The sequence below is a fragment of the Girardinichthys multiradiatus genome, chromosome 15 (assembly GCF_021462225.1).
Source record: "Girardinichthys multiradiatus isolate DD_20200921_A chromosome 15, DD_fGirMul_XY1, whole genome shotgun sequence".
NCBI lineage: Eukaryota > Metazoa > Chordata > Actinopteri > Cyprinodontiformes > Goodeidae > Girardinichthys > Girardinichthys multiradiatus.
The window spans coordinates 8,873,611-8,895,574 of record NC_061808.1 but is presented as its reverse complement, the minus strand read 5'-3'; the positions used below and the strand labels follow the sequence as shown (position 1 = coordinate 8,895,574).

Below are 21,964 nucleotides of genomic sequence, written 5' to 3'. Positions count from 1 at the left end.
CCCCTCTGGGGGATTAGGTTCACAACACTTTGGAAGATGGACCAATGGGAGATGTTTACATTTACATCCTGAGTTGTTGATTGGTTGAAAGCTGGGGGTTTCCTACAAGGACATAGAAACATTCCTTTGATCACTTGAGCATCACAGAAGGTGCAACAATGAAGAGACCTGCTTCTGCAAGTAGGGATGCTAATTTGATGAAGGTAAGCGAATCCAGAGATATGTTATGTTTTTTTCTGAATCCCTGTTAAGGAGAAACGTATTTCTAAACTGATTATTTAAAATAACTCTGTACTATTTTGCAGTATAATTTATTATGAACCTAAAAGACTGAGAGCCTTGAGAGTTTTTACTCTTGTGCTAATTGTATTCTTGTGCTAATGGTTCACCTTGTGGGCTTCAAACAAATTATTTGAACTAGTCTTTTTCCTGGGTGATATAATAAAATAGCAAACAATTAATGAACTGTACCTTATTCATATGCTGTTCGTAGCCTTAGACAAGGTTCTGGCATACGTCTAGCTACATATCTGACCACTCTTCTTATCAGAATTGGAAGAATTTATTTGAAATGGTTGGGTTCCTGCCTTAGATCCAGTTTTTAACACTAGCCAAAATATTTTCCATATGGACGAGGTCAGGTCCATTTCAGAAGCTCTAATTTCAGCCTGCATTATCCATCCTTAAACCAGTTTTGATGTTTATTTGAGATCATTGTCCTGTTGGAACACCTAAAGTTTCACTCATGTGAACAAACGGTCCCCCTCTGATAAAAAGCAATTGTTTAGGATGCTCGGGAACACACCAATGATAAAGTCTGCCATGAACTGCAAATAGCTATTGTACACTGTCCAAAAGCAAGATAGTTTAACATCACCTTGGACAAGGAGAATGTCGAGCAAAAATAGCATCCTCTACTTCAAAACAGACACCTTCAAGCTCAACTGAATTTGGCAACTGCTTAAACAGACAAATCAAATGCCCTCTGGAGAAACGTTATATAGTTTTTTTTCATCATACCAACCACCCAAAGCTATATAAACTAGAGCCACATTCACCCAATTGCACTCACAAACATTTATACACCAACAGGCAGCTTGGGGTTAAGATACTTCCCCAGGGGCTCATTGACATGTGACAGGAGAAAGCTAGAATCAAACCCACAACTTTCAGACTGCAAGACAACTGGTCTTCCCACTGAGCCACAGTTGCCCACAAGGACTGAGCAGATTGACGACAGTGAGAAAAAGGAGACTTTTATACTTAAAAACACTGTGCCAGCTGTGAAGCAAGGTGGAAGCAGTATCATGCTATGTGGCTATTTCATTGTCAGAGGTACTGGTGCACTGCAAAAAGTGGGCAAAATAACGAAGACAGAGGACTACGTCCAAATGCTCCAACTTCCCCTCAACCCAAAAGCTAGACATGTTAAGGGGAAGTTGACAGAATAAAGTGTTCCAGCAGAACAGGGATCCCAAGCGCACATCAAGACTGGTTTTGAAATAGATAAGGTGGACCAATTTAAAATTTCTGGAAAGACGTTCTCATAGCTCTGACCTCTATTATATCAAACATTTTCAGGCTTAAAAAAGCAGCTCTGTGCTAGATTAACTAATTCCACCAATCCGGCCAAGAAGAGTTGTCAAAATATCCAACCAGAATTTTGCCAGAAGCTTGTTGATGGCCACAAAAAGTATGTGGCTGACATGTGACTTGTTAAGTAACATTTAGCCTAAAATATATATGGTGGAGCATATATATATTTAAGCATGCATGTATAATTTTTTTCTGTCTGGATTTTAAAAAATTTAAACGTGTGCACCTAGTTTTCATGTTATAAAACTCCTGGGTGGTTATGGTGCGTTATTATTCTGCTGTGCTAAAAGAATTGTCCAGATAAGTCATTAAAAGCATGAAATGAATATGACATGCCACCTTTGAATGGATATAAACCTCTCAATAACTGTAATTCATAGAAAACTGAATTGAGAGCTAAATAAAGTGAGCAAAAACACAAGTTTTCTTTCTATTTCAGGTCTAACCATCATCACCTACAAACAACACCATGGAGAGCACTTATTCTTCTTTAAGCCTTTACAAACTTCTTAAAGAGAAGATCTTTCAAAGTTCATCTGTCTCCTGGAGCCCATCTACCCCCTTTGATGCTCATTCATGCACCCAACAAACAGCAACCTCTCAGCATGAAGAGGAGGGACCAGCTGAACCAGCAAAGCATGATCAGGGAGACAAATTCAGCCTTGCAGACCTTAGAGAAACCCTACAAGCCTTGGATGCCTCTGAGAACTGCTGGCCAAAATTTTGCTCAGAGTGCCAGGCCTTTATTAGGATGGGCAACCAACAAGCAACAAAACTGAAGCCAAATTATTATATGGAGAGCTGGAATGCCTTACAAATATCACCCGGAGTCCATATTCCCCGTAAGAGAAGGCAGACAGTGGAGGAGGCGTCATATAACCTTGGGGTGACACCAGGCCCAACAAGATGGAGAAAGTGCCAAATAGTGGACCTTCAATCAACAGATGAGAGTGAGGAGGAAAATGGCCTAACACTGGCTCCTTTAGAAGCTTTTCAACAGGTTGCATGCTGGTTAAAAGATCAGAGCAGAGCATCTGTAGAAGAAGCTGAGGAGCTTTGTGCCCTGGGTGACGCTCACAGTCTGGACCAGACCTGGAATAGCAAGGCAGGAAAATCAGAGTGTGAAGGTCAGACCAAGAGGAATACAACATCAGATTATCATCACTGCACCTGTCCTTTTCCATTCCATCACCCATCGCACAGTCTGTCAGGGAGAGAGGATATCTCCCCCGCACCCTCCCCCACCCTCTCTGCTTCCACACGGACATCCAGCAGCTTGGGAAGTTTGTCCCCCATCCTGTCTTCTCCTGTCACATTAAACCTGACTGACAAGACATATTGGCAAAACATATCCAATAGGAAAAACGTTTGGACCAATTCAGGAAAACCACAGCTGGATGGTTTGGAGACCAGAGGATGTGAAAGGGTCACCACAAATCCTGAAGGAGCTGAAAATGATTTTGGGTCTGCAGAGGAGAAGCTAATATGGTCAACTCTACAGCTAAAGGAAGATTATCTGCTATCTTCCGGTAAAAAATGTCTCTAATCCTTACAATACTTCCCATATTATCATGAGATTTTTAAGATAGAAACGCGAAAGCTAACAATGCCGAGAAAGGATTACCTTTTAAGAATAAAGCCTTATAGAATAGTGTAATAACTAAAGTAGATATTTTTTAATCATCACAGATTGTTGTGACCAAGATGCTGAATGACACGTACTATGGATCTCAAAGGTGTACACATGTCTGACAAAATTTCTGTTTTATATATAGAAAAAGTACACCATGATCAAAGATTTTAAACCTCTTTCAACACTTTCATGTGATGTTCATCCAGTATAACTAGAAAAGGAAACTAATCAATCAGGGGAAAGAAAAAAATTCAATGACCTGGCTCCATTATTCTGTACAACCTTGAACCAATAGTTCTTCTAAGCACCTTTTGATTTTGTTTGAGCATTCAGTCTTTTTGTTGGTTGGAGAACATCAGCACGGCCCATTTTGACCCGGTGACATTTGCCGTCTCTACCTTGAAGATGTTCTCCAAATCTGTCCTATCATAAGGACAAACATCTCTTGTCCACAGCCCTGCTTAGGTGACCCCACATATTTACTGACTAGTATTTGGAGCTGTTCATTACTTCATCCACCTCACACAGTCGTCTCCATATGAAGAACTCCAGAGCATGATGCTGCCACCACCATGTTTGTCTGTGGATGGTGTTTTTTTTGTTGATCATCAGTGTTGTTTTTGTGCCAAATACGAATTTTGCATTTGTTTGTGACTCAAAGAAAGATCAGCATCGGTTTCATCAGGCCACAAGGTTTTTGGGTATTTTAACCAGGCCTTGATATTTTCGTTGAAAGAAAAGACCTTTGTGATTGCACCTGTACTTCTTAACCCACACACAAACAAACAGGAGAATGTTGTTAAAAGGAGAAAGCAACTTGTCTTTGACATACATTCCAGCAGCTCCTTCAGTGTTGCTGCTGGCCTGTTCGAAGCCTTTCAGACCTGTTTTATAATTGTTTTTTTTTTTTTACTTGACTGAAACCTTTGTTAATTACGATCATTTTAATCCTTTGTGATCTCTCTGCAAACTATGCTTAGGTATGCAAATGAGAAAGTGTCAGAAAGATCCTAATAGGACAACTGAGCGGTATTTAGGTTAATCTGATCATTGTAATTGGTGGCAGGTGTGAACTCAGGAAACCTGAAGGCTGCACTGAATCAACAGGTTCTTCAGCAAAGTATTAGTTTAAGGTTGTGCATGCTTATGCAGCTAGATAATTGTAGCATTTGCATATTTTTCCTCTTGCAGATTCATTTGTCTTTCACAAGTGATTACATCAATACTAAATAACATGTACTGTATGTTCAAACTTAAATGGATTTGGCTTACATTTGAGAGATGGAATTGTAAATGGTAAAAGGAAAAATATAATTAAGTAGACATTAAATTGCTCATCATTGTTGTCCTACATCAAACAAAACATTTATTTTTTATTCACATAATATGTTCATCTTGGTTTCTGCTAAGTGATTCCCACGTGCTTTAGTCATTCTAGATAGAGTACGGGAAATAAGTAATCAGGGAGAGTAACATCTTTACAAAGTATTCCCTAAAGGGTAGAAAGTGTGGGTGAAACAAGGTGACTTTGACTTTTAATGGTTGATCACTCTAGTGAACATCAGAGGAAAGAGCAGAACCATGCTGAGTCCAGACTGTCAGATTTACACATTGATTTAAAACAAAGTCAATGCTCTGACCGCAGCCTGATTATGTGCTCCGGTCTGGTGCTGCAGTCTCCTCTTGGTCGTTAAATGCTCTCAAAAGACTGGAGGATGTGTAGCAGTCTGAGAATAATCCCCCCTTGCTGTTTGACATTCCCATGCCTGCATGTCTGAATGTGGAAATACCTCTTAGGTTGTGATATGAAAACTCGTGCAGGACTAGAACTGGATCAGGCTAAAAGAAAGTTGCCGAGTGTACATTCGCCAGGTTTTATGCCTGAGGAGTGATTAAACATTTGCAAGTGAGAACATTTGGGCTGGGGTCTTATTTTAGGGATAAATAATGGGTTCAGGCATCACTTTGATGATTTAGGGTAAAGTTAATTGCATGCTCACGTGAGTTGAAGGACATGCGAGCTTAAAATTCATAAGTGACCTCCTGTTCAGCTAGTTTTCTACCCTTGTATTCAGCCGCTCCCACTGACATGACCTAATGCAAATTTTTTGTTGCCCAGCACAGCTTAAACAAAAACTGAAGGGGTCTTATAATGGTTGGAGTATGTCTGTTTCCCAGCTGTGGTCAGAAAAATGCCTTTGAATCTTTGACATAGTTTGCATCGTTTTGTTTCCAGAGGAAGCCCTGCAGAGGCAGGAGGAGATCTGGCAGCAGGAGGTGGAGGAGTCTCTGTCTCGCTGCAGGTCTCTTTTTCATCCATCGAGACCGAAACACGTTGACTTCCTGCACATCACTGCTTCTGATGATGATCTCACTGAATCACCCTCGACCACAACTCTCCTCCACCTGACAGTAAGTCCAATAAAAGACAGAATGTTTTTTACTGTAACTGTCTCAGCTCCTGATTTAAAAACTGATTTATTAATTTTACGTCTCTTGTTCTCACGGTGTATTTGTTGTGTCGATGATGAGGAAATCTCAAATGTTTTTTTTAGAAGAAAACGTGTTCATGTTTAAAAACTAAAAAGCATCACATATACTTAAACTAATTGCAATTATAAAATGTAGCCCAGTTTGTGTATAGCTTGTAAGAAATATGCTTACAAAAATCCTTAAACTGTTTGGACCAAAATGCCATCTGCTGCTGATGAATGGTAAATAAATGAATCTAACAGGAGATGATGCTTTTTGTCCACTTTCAAGAAAACGTTTCTTTACTGGTAATTGCCTCGGGTGAAAAGAAACCACATCAACATAAACATGCATTCTTCATATTACAGTGAAGTGTTTCAGTTGATGTCCATGTTCACACTCTGGCCTGAAGCCTTTTTGCAATGTTACAAAGAGTTCTGTGTTGCTGATGGTTGCTTAACTGAATGAAATGAATGAAAATCTGTACGTGCTTTGCATAGGTAATAACACAGTGAAATACTGGATTATTTTGGGGCATGCTTCAAGCTTTAAAGTCTTGCTTCATGTGAAAATCGTAGTTCAGTTTGAACAGTTTACCTTGTTGAATTGTGTGAGAAAGTCACAGAGGTGACCCAGGGAAAACCTATGCATAACAAAGGCAGAAAACACAAATATGACTCTATCCACTTCAGGTTAGAAATGAACACTTGTGCTGCAGAAAATTGATTAGATTAGGCATTATATTCTACAGACAGTAGATTGCAAATAACAGAGTAAATAATACTTTGCAGTATCTATGTTTTTATAATTTCTTAATAAAAGTAAAAAAATATTATACTTTTTCTTTTACAATTCTGTGACCTACATCTACTGAGCCAACATGGACTAACCTCTATGTTGCATTAATGCATTGCAAGGATATTGGATGAAAAATGTCCCTTTACTGTATATATTTTTAACCCAATATTCTCAATTTTTCAGTCCCTGATGTACCTCTACCAGCAGCTGGAATGGGTTTTATTTTGCTTTGGTGAAAAGAAAGAAATAAAGAGCCCCCATCCCCCCAAAGTGAGATTCTTGTGTTCCAGCAGAGTAATAATGTCAACACAGCTGACTATAACTTCTGCTCTGGTGTCACAGCAGAGATAAACAACAGAGGGTGATTTTTTAAATCAATGCAGTACGCCCAATTTTTGAATAGATTTTTATGCACTTTCTGCTTCGTTGTACTAGATGCAACAAGCAGATTCCACAAAATAATGTATATATAGATGCCAGCACAGGTTTTCACTTAATAAATGAAATAATATATGTCTTTAGTTTCTATTATGGGTTGCTGCCTGTGTGCTCACTCATAACCACCCTGCTCCTCCCTCATTTCACCCTCAGCCCATCAACTGAGCAGAGATTCCTCAGTGTGCCGCAGCCCTGTTGCACAATTAGGATGGAGTGAATAAATCTGAGTGCGGTTTTATTATCATATGTTTGTGAAGCCATATCTATGAAGTTCCACAATAACAAACTTCAAAACAAGACATGGGTTATAAGATTAGGATCACAGTTTAGATATTTTTTTTATGTGACAAATTATTTGTAAATTAATTTTTTGGGGGAAGCCATCAGTTATGCATTTTTCCTTTTTCCTTCTCATTTCTTAAAATTACCACCTGTTTTGAGCAGATAATATTTATTTCACACAAACAGCGCAGGTCTTTGAGAATAGTATACAATCTGCTCTGGTAAACTGGCTGAATTTATACAGTACCTTTTTAGTCATACTGACCACTCAAACTGATTTAAACTTAGAAGTTTCATTCACCCAGCAACACTCATTATGTTCATACACCGATACACAGAAACTTCGGGTTTAGTACCTTGCCCAACGGGCAATTAACATGTGCCAGGGGAAAGCTGGAATCAAACCCCCAACCTTCTTATTGCAAGAGAGCTACTCTTCCCACTAATATGGAAAAACTGCATCAGTACAGAGATATGCTATTTGCTTGTTAGCGATATTTTAGGCGCACATCTTCCACTGTCTGCAGTTTTAGATTTAGACAAACTCAAAAACTATGATCTGCGTTTATTTTACTCACACCAATAACTGTGAATTTGCCCTTGCATTCACTCAAATACCTAACAAACTGACAAAAATAAAGACTGAAATAGCTATAGATATTGAATATAAGTAAAAACAACACCAGGATCATAAGTCAGTAGAAAAAAATTATAAAGAAAAAAGTGGACATTTCCTATAAACTTACAACACTTGCAGCAGTTGTGATTCTACACTACATCATTGCTTTTCTTATGCTGGATATCATACTGGATTATCTGGATGCATTCTTTTTGCATAAACTCAAATAAAGCTCAATGAAAGCTCTATCAAAAAATGCAAAAAGCCCCTCAATAGTATTAGTATTCTAAAGTGCTGCTCATTATAGCCTCGCTGCAAAATGTACGTGCAGAGCTCACATATAGGGAAATGTCGACATTGTATCGAAGTCCACTAAAACTGTTTTCTCTCACATGGTTTGTCACTAACCTGCTGGCTGTAATAACAAGAAAGCAAACAAAGGTGGAACCTGAACATGAAGAATAGCTCAAATAAAAGTTAGATAACAAATAATAAAATAGAAGTTTATTTTCTCATTATGATATCCTGTATTTATACTATTTAAAGTGTATTAATGTTTTTTCAGTTGAGTAGTAATGATTTGAATGTTAACTGCAGCGATGGTGTGAATACTTTAACCCCCTATACAAGGTTTTAGTAGCATAACATTTTTTTTGTTTCATTAAAGTTTAATTTTTTCCAGCAGATTTCTTGTAGATTTAGGATTTTTTTCCCACATCAATTTTTTTATTATTTCTGAGGATTTGCATACTTTTTTTCCAGTTATTTTTGTTATTAAATATTCATGTTTAATATATCATTTTGTTTAATTTTTAACAAAAATTAAACATATTTTTGTTTAAATTCATAATTTTCCTTGAATCAAGATGGGTAGTGCATTGGTGTAATATTTATTTTATAAAATAATTATATATTCACTGTATAAATACACTATGTATTATCTTCTGTTACTGTTTGTTATATTCGTTGTTTTGTTTGCTGCTAAAATCCCAGTTTTTACTATTTGTAGCTTCATTTGAATAATATGTGTCTTTTCTTGTCTTTTTCTTGTTGAAAAAGTTACTTAATTTTCGGACATTTTTAATACTTAAACGTTTTTTTTATGTATCACATTTTAAATTGAGTGGAGTGAAAGTTTGACATTCAGTTTAAATGTAATTCAGAATGTAAAATATTTCCTAAAAAGAATGTAAGTAATTCATTGCAGAAGTATTAATTAGATCATTACACAGCAAGGAGTCCAACCAGTCGTCCTTGTTCAATGATCATATGTAGGTGGAGTTATGGCTACTCTGGTCAGCCAGCTGCAGTGAGGATTGTGTTGGCAGTGGATTTACAGACCAAATGTTTAACAAGTGATCCCTGGCAGTCTTGTTTACCCTCCTTCTGCTGTGGGTGTGGTGCTCCTCCATCTGTTCTGCATGGCTACTTTTAGGAAGTTTAGGGTGTTGTAAAACACATCCTCAGCTTGAGACACCATCTGTCTCATATGTATGTGCTCCAATCTGCAGGATGATGTCCAGGAGGTAAATTATCACAACAGGTCGAGACGAGCCATAAAGAGAAAACAAACCAGGGATCAGAGGCTAAAGCTGGGACTTGGAACCGAATTTAACTGCATGTGGCTTAGCTGAGTCACCCTAACCAGCAGCGCCATGGAAAGAGAGTTGGGAAATGTTCCATTACTTCTTTGGATTTCTCTCCTACTAATAGCTCATCTGAATCACAGAGCTGCTTCCACTTTTAGGTTTAATACATGAAGAAAAGCAGGAACTTGTGGAATACAGAAAGGATTCATTGGTTTATTTTCACCAAACTGGAGGACCTACAGGTTCCTGGATAAGACTACTGCTGAAACAATTTCTTCACATAAATAATATGAATTTGAAGTTGCTTGCTGGAAATATTGAAATAATTTAATCCATGCTGGACAGATGACTCATAATACTCTCTCAAAGTGCATGTTTTTGCACTGAAATCTCTGACTGAAGCAAATGGAAGATCAAAGAACTTCAGGTATCGTCACAGAGGGACCAAATGAAGAAATACTGACAAAATAGGAAGCTGTTAATCTGATGTTTATTTCAGGAAAATGAACTTTGAAGATGCTTTTAACCCTTGTAATGGTTCCTTATTTACAATGCCTTTGGAAAGTGTTAATGTGTCTTTTATAGAAGGAGGAACTAACACAGACACAACAAGGTCGAAGCAGTACATCTCAGAACAGAAAAATTGTACTGAAACAACTGAAAATGCTTTAGATAAAAAGAGTTGGATGTCAAGTCATGACCAAACAAACATTTCATTGGAACAGAAAGTTAATAACTGCAAAATAATGGATATATCACTGGATAGATTTTCAATAAATGGAGTTCTTTCCCCAAAATGTCAACATGCTTCTGCAGACAGCACTCATGCAGAGTTGAATGGTTTCTCAATAATATCTAATGAGCAGGATGATGTAAAAGAAGCCACTGAAAATAATAATTGTACATATTTTGAGAAGGATTGTGTCCCAATTTTACATTCTGAGGTGGATCCCGAAAGGAACGTACAACCTAAAACCAAACATCCTGCAATAATCGTGGCTGTTCATGCTGTTCAAGTACAGGAACCGGAGTTGGAGGATACTGGAGATAAAGAGAAAATAAAATATTTTGAAAATGAAGATGAGAAGGGAAAAGATTCCAGCCTTTCCAGTCCACGTGATGTTTCACTGAATATTAATAAACAAACTGCTAATTATCCACTTGGGTCCACTCTGACCAGAGCCACTTTCTCTCCAGGCTCCCCAGCAGACAAACAAGTCCAGCTCCCAGCTCTGTTCAGTGGCCTGAGGGTCCTGCAGAAGGGGGTTATTGGGCCTGAGCACGACACACTGGCTCAGATCAAACAGTCTCCTCAGGGAGCAAAGAGTCCAGTCTTCATGGAAAAGCAGAGTGACACAAAGGCCCAGGGGGGCTTCCTGGACCAAATTTCCCAGTTTCTGAAGCGAGAAAAGACTCTTGCTGATAAAGAGGATGAAGATCTGGGCACTAAACCACATCAGGATGAAATCATAACCCCACTGGATGGAAATGGGGAATGTCCAGAGAGTAAGAGGAAAGAAATTCAAATAGAAGAAGATACAAAGATTTCAGAGCTAGTTGAGCCAACCAGACCAGTGTCAAGCACAGAAGCTGCTTTTGACGCCTTCAAGGCCTTTTTCACCCCAAAACCTCTGAAGAAAGACTCAACAGAGAGGACTGACGTGGAGGCAGTGAGGAAGAAGATAAGAAATGATAGAGATGTGCTAAGAACGCTTTTTGAGAGAACCTCCAAAAAGACAATAGAGAAGAAAGACACATGCGATGAAAGAGTAAGGAAGCATCAAATATAGCATTTATGTTTCTTTTTTACTGTAAAATCTGTGTATTTTAATATAAAATCCTACCAAAACTCTTGATGAAAGCAAAACAGAACGTTTTAAGCCTAATACTTTGGAAAATCCTTTATTGGATAGCTGTGAACTGGCCAGACATGAATGTCCTAGGACTCTGAATGTAGAGTTAAAAGCAATGTGTAGCTTTTGGTGAAGGTTAGAGGGAGCAGAAACCATATTTTAAAAGTTAAAATAACTCCATGGTTGATGTCTTCCCAGTCAGAGGCACCCACACCAGGAGAAGGAGAGGAAAAAACTCCTGGTCGTCTACAAGCCGTGTGGCCACCTCTTAAGGAGGAAAAGGTTGGCCTGAAGTATACTGAAGCAGGTGCTGACTAATATATAATAGTGATATTTTTGCCTATTTTAGATCATTTTAAAATTCTGTTTTTTTTGGAGCATAAGTATTGCAAGAGCCATTCTGAGTCATAACCAAACTAAGTCACTGCTTAGGATCCCCAAAGCAAGTAGGAGGCTCTGCTAGAGCCCTTTAATTTTCACTTGGTGTAGATCTCAAGACTTGACTTGTTTTTTGTATATCAGTGATATAACAAATGAAACTTACCTATGGCTTTGATAAACTAAATTTGATTTCCTTCAGCATTTCATTGTTAATAAAGTATTGAATTGAATTGTTATGAAGAATCCAAGAAAAGGAAAAGGCAAAGAAATAAACAAATCTTTCATAAATGTTGAAAGTATATTACTACATTATTAGTTTTATATTTTTGATAAGTTGATGAAATTCCCCTATCAAATATCAACATCAGTCTGGTTATGAAACCTTTTCTGAGCAAAGGTGAAACTGAGCTTCACTGTACACACCCACATCCCTGTAAACACAGTGAGAAAGGCGGCACTAAATTTACTTTCTAATTTACCTTTCAGTAACTTCAGTCATCCATTAACAGATGAATGTTTGCTTAAACAGTTTGCTTAAAATGCCAGTCAGCTGCCACCTTTGTGGTTTAAGAAAATGTTTATTTTTGGATAATCTTTAGGAGTCTGAACAATCATCTGGTCATACTGATGAGATAGTTACATTGTTGTGTTTTTTTCCAATAATTATAAACTTAAGCATCCCTTTGGCTGCAGCATTAGTAAAATGTTTGAAATTCTGAGTGGTCTAGTTTTCTTTTATTTTTATGAATTTAAAGATATTTTTGTAATGTTCTGTTTCCTGTCAGAGCACCAGGCCGCTCTCCTGCTGCTGAAAAGAAAATGCAGACAGGAGCTAGAGACGTTACAGGTCAGTATGAATGATGAATGAATGAATGCATTAAGGTATAAATAAATACACAATTATATAAAGATATCTTGATTTTCAAGATTTTCTGAAAATTCTGCCTCTTTACATATTTTGCACCTAAATACAGCAAATGTCATCTCAAGGCATTTTACAAGACAACAGGTCCAATTCATATTTTGTCTAACTTCTGTTCAAATCAATCCAATCTATTCCAATACAAATGACTGATTGATTTATTATGAATTATTATGTCCAGAAGATTCAAAGATCTGTTATTATAGTCACATTCAGAATAAAGTCCATACAGTCCAGTAAGATTCTAATAAAAATTCTGTGCAGTCAGTCAACTGTTCATATAAAGCCAATTGGTGGAAAAAAATGTGTCCAAGAAAGCCCAGATGGTTACATCTAATCACTGACTTAGCAGCAGTCATTCCAGCTGAGCAAGCAAGTGGAGACAGTGGAAAGAAATAAACCTCCAGCAGCATACAAACCCTGAGCCAAAAAAGAGACCACACAGCGTTAATGGCGCCAATAGCACTTTTAGGGGCAACAGCTAGAAAAGAAACCATTTAACTGAGAATCACTGAGCCAGTACTACTATCTGTGGCATGGAAAACCACGGTTAACATAGTTTAAACATGAAGTATATAAAGATTCACTGTAATAAAATTTTCTTTCAGGGGCAGTGTCACAGGGTTTTAAGACTCATTCGAGCCATTCTTGTGAGGAAGTATTGCGATTTGTTCACACTATGACAGCTAATAGTGCAGGATCAAGAGTATGATAACATTGTGAGTAGGTCTGTCAACATTTTGGGTAAAGCCAGTTTAGGCTTTTAGCCTAGCTCTTTCAGTATTTACATAAGTATTAAAGTACACCACTATAATGGCATTTCAGTATTAGGGCAGAATAAGCAATCTTTAAATATTTCTTGAAATTGTATTTATTATGTTAACAATACACGTTATGAATGAATACTAATTGGCTTGATATTGAGAATACAACATCTATGATGTAACATCATAAAATAAAAATTACCTAGCAAAACTTAGTATGAACTGAGCAATTAAGGCATTGTTTGTTGTCTTTACAACATGATTGTCTCTTAATGCCATCATGATTTTTTTTTCTCAAAGAGGTCAAAGACAATTGGAAAAAATGATAGATCAATGAATTAGTGGTTTGTTGATTTTAAGTTTTCCTTCTTTCTAAAGTTTTTTTTTAATCCCACAACAATCTCATTTGCAGCTCTAGCCCTAAGAAGATTAAATGTTTATTTGCTGAAGTAAGCAGTTAGTCTTTGAGAAGTCAGAAAAATCACCTTTATGTGTTAGTTGTGCTTAAATGTTTATCATCATGTTGTTCAGAAAACCATGTGTGACACAATATTTTTTTACAAATATTATTTTCAGGGGGATTATGAACTTCAACTCTACAAACTAAGGGAGGAAAACAGAGACAATGTTTATCGCCTGGAGTTGATTATTGCTGAACTACGGGCCAAGGTCACACAGGTTCAGAGTTACAATCAAAGGGGGCTTAAAGATGTTGCTGTTTCCACAGCAGATGGCTTTTTACACAAATCATTCCACACTGTCAGCATCCAGACTGACGAAGAAAACTTCAATAACAGTTCTGAAGATGGTGAAGTTAATCTTCAGCAGCAAATGGGAATCCCCAAAAAGCTGGACATGGCTTGCATCTGTCTCAACCTGTCTGGTCAGACAGGAGATGTTTTGTCCTCTTCTTCAACTTTCACATTTCCTCAGACTCTTCCTCCTGGAGAGTCCTTACCGCAACCAAGAGCTAGTTTTCAGAATTCACCGCCAGCCAAACAAGACTGCCTTTCTCCTCCTCCACCACCACCTCTGCCATCTTTTTCACTGTTTTTGCCACCACCTCCACCCCCGCTTCCTCAGTCAGCACTAGGTGTTGCTCACCCACCACCTCCTCCACCAGTAGGGGGTGTCATGGTTGAAAAACCTCCAAGGAAGCCAGCAGTGGAACCTTCCCGAGCCATTAAGCCTCTTTACTGGACCAGAATCCAGATCCAAGATGACAAGTAGGTTTATATGATAGACAATTGGAAAAGTTTGGCACCACTTTACTGAATGCTAAACTAATTAGAAGTTCACACAAGACGTTTTACAGCCTTTGCAAATGGCCTAAATTACAGACTTTTTTTAAGAAAAGTAATAAACTATTTACTAATGTGATTAAAATGAAAGTTAAAGATTAGAAATATTTTCATTCTACAAACATGACAACATTTTAATGAGAGAGAAATTTATGACCAGTTAATATACTGTACCTTTCCCGCTTTCAGTAACTACTCTCTGTGGAGTATCTTAGAGGAACCACACATAATAAATGCCAACGAGTTTGAGGATCTCTTTGCTAAAACAACTACGATGGGAAAAAAGAAGCCGCTGTCACAGACTTATGAGAAGAAAACCAAAGCCAAAAAGGTATGACGCATTCTTCATACATAATACACAAGCCACTGTTTCATTTTGGATATACACTGTGAAAGTCTTTTCTCCACTAGAGGGAGTTAAAATCACTACTTTTGGAGACCAGTTTCTGGCCTCGTCTCATTTTGTGATCACATTTCTTATTATAATCCCATCAACTAAAGTAAATTAAAATGCTAGTAGCGATCATTGGCCTAGTAAATGTAGTTTTATGTTTGTTAACTAGAAGGGTTTGTCCTATTAATGATCTGCATAAAGGTTCCAATTGCAATTGTTTGTCCGGATGGTTTGATTTATTCTTGTCCCTTTCAAATATTTAAAGCAGAAATGAACAGAGTGTATTTTCAATGACACTGCAATTAAAACTAAATTCATGAAGTAAAATAACAAAATATGAAATTGATACGTAGGAAATGGTGTAATATAATCTGCGTTTGTTCAGTTCTGTTTTACACTCATTACCCTCTTCACTAATGCCTCACTAATGGTTTCTGATGGTCAGGTAGTCATGGTAATTGTTTGTTTTAGCTCATTAAGCTGCTGGACAGCAAGCGCTCTCAGGCTGTGGGCATACTCATATCAAGCCTCCACCTGGAGATGAAAGATATTCAGCAAGGTCAGTGGATTTTATTCATTTAGATGTGTAACAAGAAGCTTGAAAACACACAAGAACTGTTTTTATCCAGTTATGACTCATACATTTTGATTAAATACTAGTTGCATAATGATATACAGTTAAACCAAAGATTATTCATACCCCTGCCAGATATAGATTAAAATCTATTGTGAAACATTTGTTTCTGATAGGAAATGAGACAGGTATCTCTCAGAAAATTATAAAACAATGTAAAGTAGTATAAATAAAAACAACAACTTCCTTTATGTGCATTTCAATGAATACTGGCATATCAATATTATTAATACCCTTCTTAATATTCAATGAAAAAATTACAAAACAATTACAAAAATTGCAGCAATCCAAGTCTTATAATTGCTGACCAGAGTTTTGCATATTTTCAATGATATTTTGACCACTTCTCTTTGGTGATGGGCTCCAAGTCTTTGAGGTCGATGGCCTCCTTGCAATAATTATAATTTTTAGTTCCATTAAATTAAATTCGGGATTCTGCCTGGACCTCCAAAATATTAATATTACTTTGTCAGAATACAAATGTTGGTAAAACTAAAGTACTTTAAACCTAAATAATCCTGGGGTATGAATTATTTTGAGCTTAACTGTAATAGCTTTGATTTTCGGCATTGTGTAACTGAATTCTTATTTCATTTATTTTTTAAATTAATTTAGGAATAATTAAGGCAAACTTGAGTAAGATTTTTTTTTCTATGGAAAAGAAAAGCAAAGATAATAAGCTGACACATGGTCATGGAAGCAATAATAATAATGAAAATACAGCTGCAGTGGACCAGGTGTACCTTCTATGGGAAAGAAAAAAAAACTAGGGGGATCACAACATTAACAGCAACAAAAATTGCTAATTCTGTGCCAATGAAGATTAGCAATAGAAAATAGCAAAGTGAAGAAAAATTAATTTTTTCTACCAGCCTACGTCAATACACTAACAATAACAAGTGGTTTAAAAAGGTAATTTGGAATTTAGGAACTGCTTTTTGTGTATCTATCATATGTTAATTATAACTTTTGACCCTTTTCCGTCATGTTGAAATGGCATTAAACATACCTTTGTATTATAATGCTTTCAGCTGTACTGACTGTGGATCATTCTGTGGTGGACCTGGAGGCCATTGAAGCACTTTATGAAAATGTTCGTTTACACACAAACCTTTCTGAATTTTAACCAGGTGAACAAATATTCAGAGTTTTTCCACATGTGATTTTGCTGTTATAGAGAGCTCAGCCGGATGAACTGGAGAAGATCAGGAAACACTACGAGTCATCTCAGGAGGAGGATGTTAAACTGTTGGACAAGCCTGAGCAGTCAGTATTTATATTGTCCATTCTTTTTGTTTTTTGACCAGCTTTGCTGAGATGAAATGGATTAGAAGATTATTATTTCTGTGAATGTTCTCCAGGTTCCTGTTTGAACTGTCTCAGATTCCAGACTTTGCTGGGAGAGCTTGCTGTATGATCTTCCAGTCGACTTTCACTGAAGGGATTGCCTCAATTAAATGCAAGCTCAGCTCTGTCTCATGTGTCTGCAAGGTAGGTGAAACACCTAAAAACAAAGCCCTAAAAGAACAGCAAAAAAAGCCCAAACACCAGCCTACCAGCTTTCAGTCACATGAGTGCATCTTTTTTAAAGGTTCTGCTGGAGAGCAGTGGTGTCAGGGAGGTCATGGGACTGGTGCTAGCTCTAGGGAACCACATGAACGGAGGCAGCAGGATCAGAGGCCAAGCCGACGGCTTCGGTCTGGAAATCCTCCCGAAACTTAAAGATGTCAAGAGCAGGGTAAGCGCTGATATCTGCAGGTGAACAATAGCTTCCTTTCTCCATGCTTTAACTGTTCATACGTTTTGTAGTGAGTAGTAGAAACATAATGGCATGTAGGATTTCTAGGGTACAGCAAGTCATCTAAAAGTGAGCAGATTTTTATAACAAATAAAATATGCATGGATGATTATTAAAATACTAAGAAAAAAAGAATCATATTTCACATCTCAAGGAGAGAAAAATTTATGTCCCTCAAAAATTAACAATCCACTGAATGGATTCCTGGCTTTTCGTGCATTTTTTATTTCAAACTTCAGAGATTTTACTTTATACTTAAATGTGTATCTTTGATGTGGTTTTAATATTTCTTCACAGGACAACCGGATCAGCCTGGTGGACTATGTGGTGTCATACTACTTACACAATGTGGACAAGGTATTGAAAAATGAATCATTTTAATGATCTATATGATTCGCTTCAGTTGAAGGATTTGTGGTTGTGTGTTTTTCTAGGGGAAATTGTCAAAATTATGAAACAGAATAAGTTTTAAGCTTTTTTAAAGTGATAATTAATGACACTAACTGCAGACTTTTAATTACCAACATTTACCAGCTACAATCTGTATGTCAAAATCAAAACAGACCAAGACAACTTAGTCGATTCGTTTTATTTCTGCTATAGAATATTAACTCAGCAGGATGGTATTTGGAGTTGCTATGACAAAGCTCAGTAGAACCTATTGTTTCACGTTTGGCTTGTATTCCTCCAGAACGCTGGAACAGAAAAGAGCATGTTTCCTCTTCCTGAACCTCAGGACGTCTTCATGGCAGCTCAGGTCAAGTTTAAAGACCTCAGCAGAGATCTAAGGCAGTTCGAACAAGATCTGACAAGTATGTGACACTAACACAACCTCTCATTATTGATGAAAACAAAACATACAATTTCAATCAAGATATTAAAGGTTTCCAGACATTTAGCCCAAAACATGGCTAGTCACAGCCTCCAGTTGGCTGACCAGTTAGTGTTTTTGTTTGAAAATCGCCCATTTTACCATATCACAGCAGAGGCTCCTACTGACCTGACCTCAGCTCTGCAGGTCTTTACTGTAAGGTTGAAGTGCAGAAGAAATCTTGCTCATCCTTTGTTTTTAGTTTGTGATTGGCTAAAAAGGAATGAAAATGTGTTTTTCCCTGCAGTGAATTTTTGATACCCAAAGTGCTACCAGTTAACAAATTGCTCATTTGTGGTGCTCATTGACTTTCACAGTTTTTGCAAAGTCATCACAATCAAACACAGAGGCTGCTTTTATCCACTGTTGTATTCCAATAAGCTGATTAATACCCAAGTAGGTTTTGATTTGTTGGGTTTTTTTAAGATGAGAACCCTTCTTTTATTCTAACTGGACAGTTGTGCTGACAAACAAGAGCATCGGCTGACATAAGTTTTATGTTAATAATGGTGAAACCTCACAAGCGAGCAAGTCCTTTTTCCGCTGGTGGACACAAAGCTGCAGCAGCGCTCCACCACCATCCCTTCTTAAATATTGCCACTCTGGTTTCCCACTGCTGGCCCCAGTCACTCAGGAGCTGTTTATACTCTGGACTGAAAGTCTGCATCTGTGACCCAACCAGTGTTCGAACAAAGTTTGATCATAGAACAAAAGATTTCCTCTTCTCTTTCTTAGCCCTCATGATGCCATTCTGCATGCCAGTCAGCTACATGCCATTTTGAAGACAATGCTTATAGTACATGTGCATGATTATGATTGAGTGTTTTTGTTGTGTCCCTGTGAGGTTTTTCATGTGCATTTTAGTTCGTGTGCACGTGTGTGTGTGTGTGTGTGTGTGTGTGTGTGTGTGTGTGTGTGTGTGTGTGTGTGTGTGTGTGTGTGTGTGTGTGTGTGTGTGTGTGTGTGTGTGTGCGTGTGTGTGTGTGTGTGTGTGCGTGTGTGTGTGTGTGTGTGTGTGTGTGTGTGTGTGTGTGTGTGTGTGCGTGTGTGCGTGTGTGTGTGTGTGTGTGTGTGTGTGTGTGTGTGTGCGTGTGTGCGTGTGTGTGTGTGTGTGTGTGTGCGTGTGTGTGTGTGTGTGTGTGTGTGTGTGTGTGTGTGTGTGTGTGTGTGTGTGTGCGTCGTCAGCGACTCTTGCTGCTGATATAATGGCCTGGCGCCTTTCAGATCTAGCTCCTAATCCCTCTGTCCATCAGATTTCCTATTGTTGTGCCCATGTCGCCAGTGCAGGGAGACTGTTGCCTTCTACTTATGTAATCTCCAGACCTTCAGTATCCGCCGCATCTCTGCAACAATGCATGCATCCTTAACCTGCTCTGTTGCATCACCGGGACACCCGTGTGGCCCTGAGATGTGTACAAGATAGCTTTATTTTCCTCTCAACACAGCTTTGTCTTATCAGACCATCAACCCAAACTACCAAGTGATCTCCTGTAGCAGCTTCCTTTTGCTCAGTCTGTTTGAACTGCCCTCATGCCTGGTTACCATCTCTGCTTTTGTCTTTCTTCACTCTCCCTGTGTATGTTTGGTATGGACCTTTTTATTCTGGTTGAGTTTCCCTTAAATGATTCAGCTTGAGCCCATTTTTTTTACAAAAAAAACCTTTCGCATTTCCAGCAGGATGGAAACTGTCTCAAAAGTTACCCACCTCTGTTAAAAAAAAAATGGCAGGTTTTGTAGACAAATAATTTTTCCACCTTTTAATTATCATACATCCTGTACAATTTCACTAAAACACAAAACAAAACTGCTGGGGGAAAATCTGAAAAATAAATAAGTGAGCACACAGTAAATTAAACTTTCTCAAAGCACCTTTTGATTCCGTTTCAGCATTCAGTCTTCTTAGTTACGAAGTGATTTGTAACAGCTTGACTTAACAATATTTACTATATGTACCTTGCAAAAGCTCCTAAATCTGGAGAGCATCTTGTGTCCACAGGCTTCTTCAGGTGAGCCCGAGATTTTCTGTCAGATTCAGTTCTAAGCTTTAGCCAAAGTGTTCACAATCGTTAATCTAAAACTAGTGTGAGGCTGCAAAATAACATCTCTCTACATCTTCAGCTTGACCCCACCAAACAGCCCCACTTCCTGAAAACCTTTCATGTGTCTTGCACTGTCTGTCAGCAACAAAGAGGATATGCCTGCTCAACACGGGGGACCCCAACTTCTCACTGACTCTTACTAGTGCCTTGGGTGTCTGTCTATGTTGCCAATAAGAAAAATCACCACTGGCTGCACCAAGGAATGACGGTTTGTAGTGTTGTTAACAGGCAGAAGGTCGACAGCATAATGCTAGCACTGGCTGTTCTGTGTGGACTCTGCACATCTTGTGCACTTAAGAGTTTTATGTGATACTCCATCAAGAGTCCCAAAGCATCCCTTTCTGATAAACTGGACTCCACATTGTCTCTGATTAAGAGTTTTCATTGTCCGATGAGCTAACCCCTCCCTCCTACTTCCCTATGTCTAAAGGGTTGCTCAAACCAGCTCTCCATCCAACGGGTCCGGACTTCCCTAAACCTGAAAGGTCTTGCTAAGCAGGTTTAATGAAAGTTCTGTTTAAGCTGGTGTCGGGAAATGACTCGCCTAGCCTCTGACAGCCTTCATACAAAAGTCTCGCCCTTCTTCAACTGGTGGTCTGGACGACTGAGTAGCCTATCGCAGTCATCCACTCTTTCAACAGTCACTTTTGTTCACGGCTGCTCATTCCCTAATTTTACAACTGGCTCTTGGTATATGGGCTAGGTTAATTTTAGTAGCTCAGCACGAGCCCCAAGGGCGCTGTTTTAACAAACTTGGCTAAGGCAACCTATAAAAACCTCCTAAAATATCTTAGAACCAGGCAACAAGACTTTTTACCACCAATGAAAAACCAACAATACGGTGACTCAAATAATTGAATGTCCACAATTTAACTAGAATTTTATATGCTTTCTTTAATTAGTAACGCTTTTGCAGGGATCAGTAACAGCTTAAATTCGGCAACACAAAATAATTTCAATAATAGAAATGAATCAATCAACTCAACCTGTCTTTCCCTGATGCTGAAACTAGTGAGTTTGGAGAGGCTTTGAAGACGGAGGCACATCCATGCACCTGATGGAGAAGATTCTTCTGGTAACGAGTGGTTTCTTGAAGGGAATACGACTTAATCTTCAGTTTTCTTCCTTTAGGTGGCAGGGACTGATGCTCCAGGCTTTGCTGGTTAAACAGGATCTTTGTTGTTATATGTCTCTGAAGACAGTAGTTTCCAGAGGCTGAAGAGTTGAAGGAAACCCGGGGACATAAATGAAGTTGATTCAGGACTTCCAGAAGCCTGAATCTTAGAGCAATCAGCTGTTCACCGATCAAGTTCACTTCTGTTGTCTGGATAAAAAGGCTTTAGATGAAATCAGATTCTTAATCTTGAGGCACAGTCCTTTCTGGGCCCGCAGGTTGATCCTCTTTTTTAATGCAGTCGATCAGTTGGGCTGTGTCTCTGTTCCTTTTCCATCTAAGATTTGTTTCTCCGTCCGATCTTGCTCTCTGGTCTTCCGTGAGGAAACCCCGTTTCTGCTCTCAG

At 38.3% G+C, this 21,964-nt stretch overlaps 1 protein-coding gene across 2 annotated transcripts in view; it reads left to right on the top strand.

The window, feature by feature from the left end:
• The window catches only part of fmn1 (formin 1), a 39,035-nt gene that overhangs the window by 7,022 nt on the left and 10,049 nt on the right, over nt 1-21,964 (top strand). For both annotated transcript variants that reach the window (XM_047387610.1, XM_047387611.1), the window contains exons 3-16: nt 18-203; nt 2,036-3,125; nt 5,466-5,641; nt 11,479-11,587; nt 12,447-12,508; nt 13,924-14,573; nt 14,838-14,979; nt 15,514-15,601; nt 16,708-16,769; nt 16,854-16,942; nt 17,038-17,167; nt 17,268-17,414; nt 17,772-17,831; nt 18,166-18,286. In XM_047387610.1, the coding sequence (XP_047243566.1) occupies nt 2,066-3,125; nt 5,466-5,641; nt 11,479-11,587; nt 12,447-12,508; nt 13,924-14,573; nt 14,838-14,979; nt 15,514-15,601; nt 16,708-16,769; nt 16,854-16,942; nt 17,038-17,167; nt 17,268-17,414; nt 17,772-17,831; nt 18,166-18,286 (2,896 nt within the window). In that variant the 5' untranslated portion in view covers nt 18-203; nt 2,036-2,065. The remainder of the gene's footprint in view (nt 1-17; nt 204-2,035; nt 3,126-5,465; nt 5,642-11,478; nt 11,588-12,446; nt 12,509-13,923; nt 14,574-14,837; nt 14,980-15,513; nt 15,602-16,707; nt 16,770-16,853; nt 16,943-17,037; nt 17,168-17,267; nt 17,415-17,771; nt 17,832-18,165; nt 18,287-21,964) is intronic.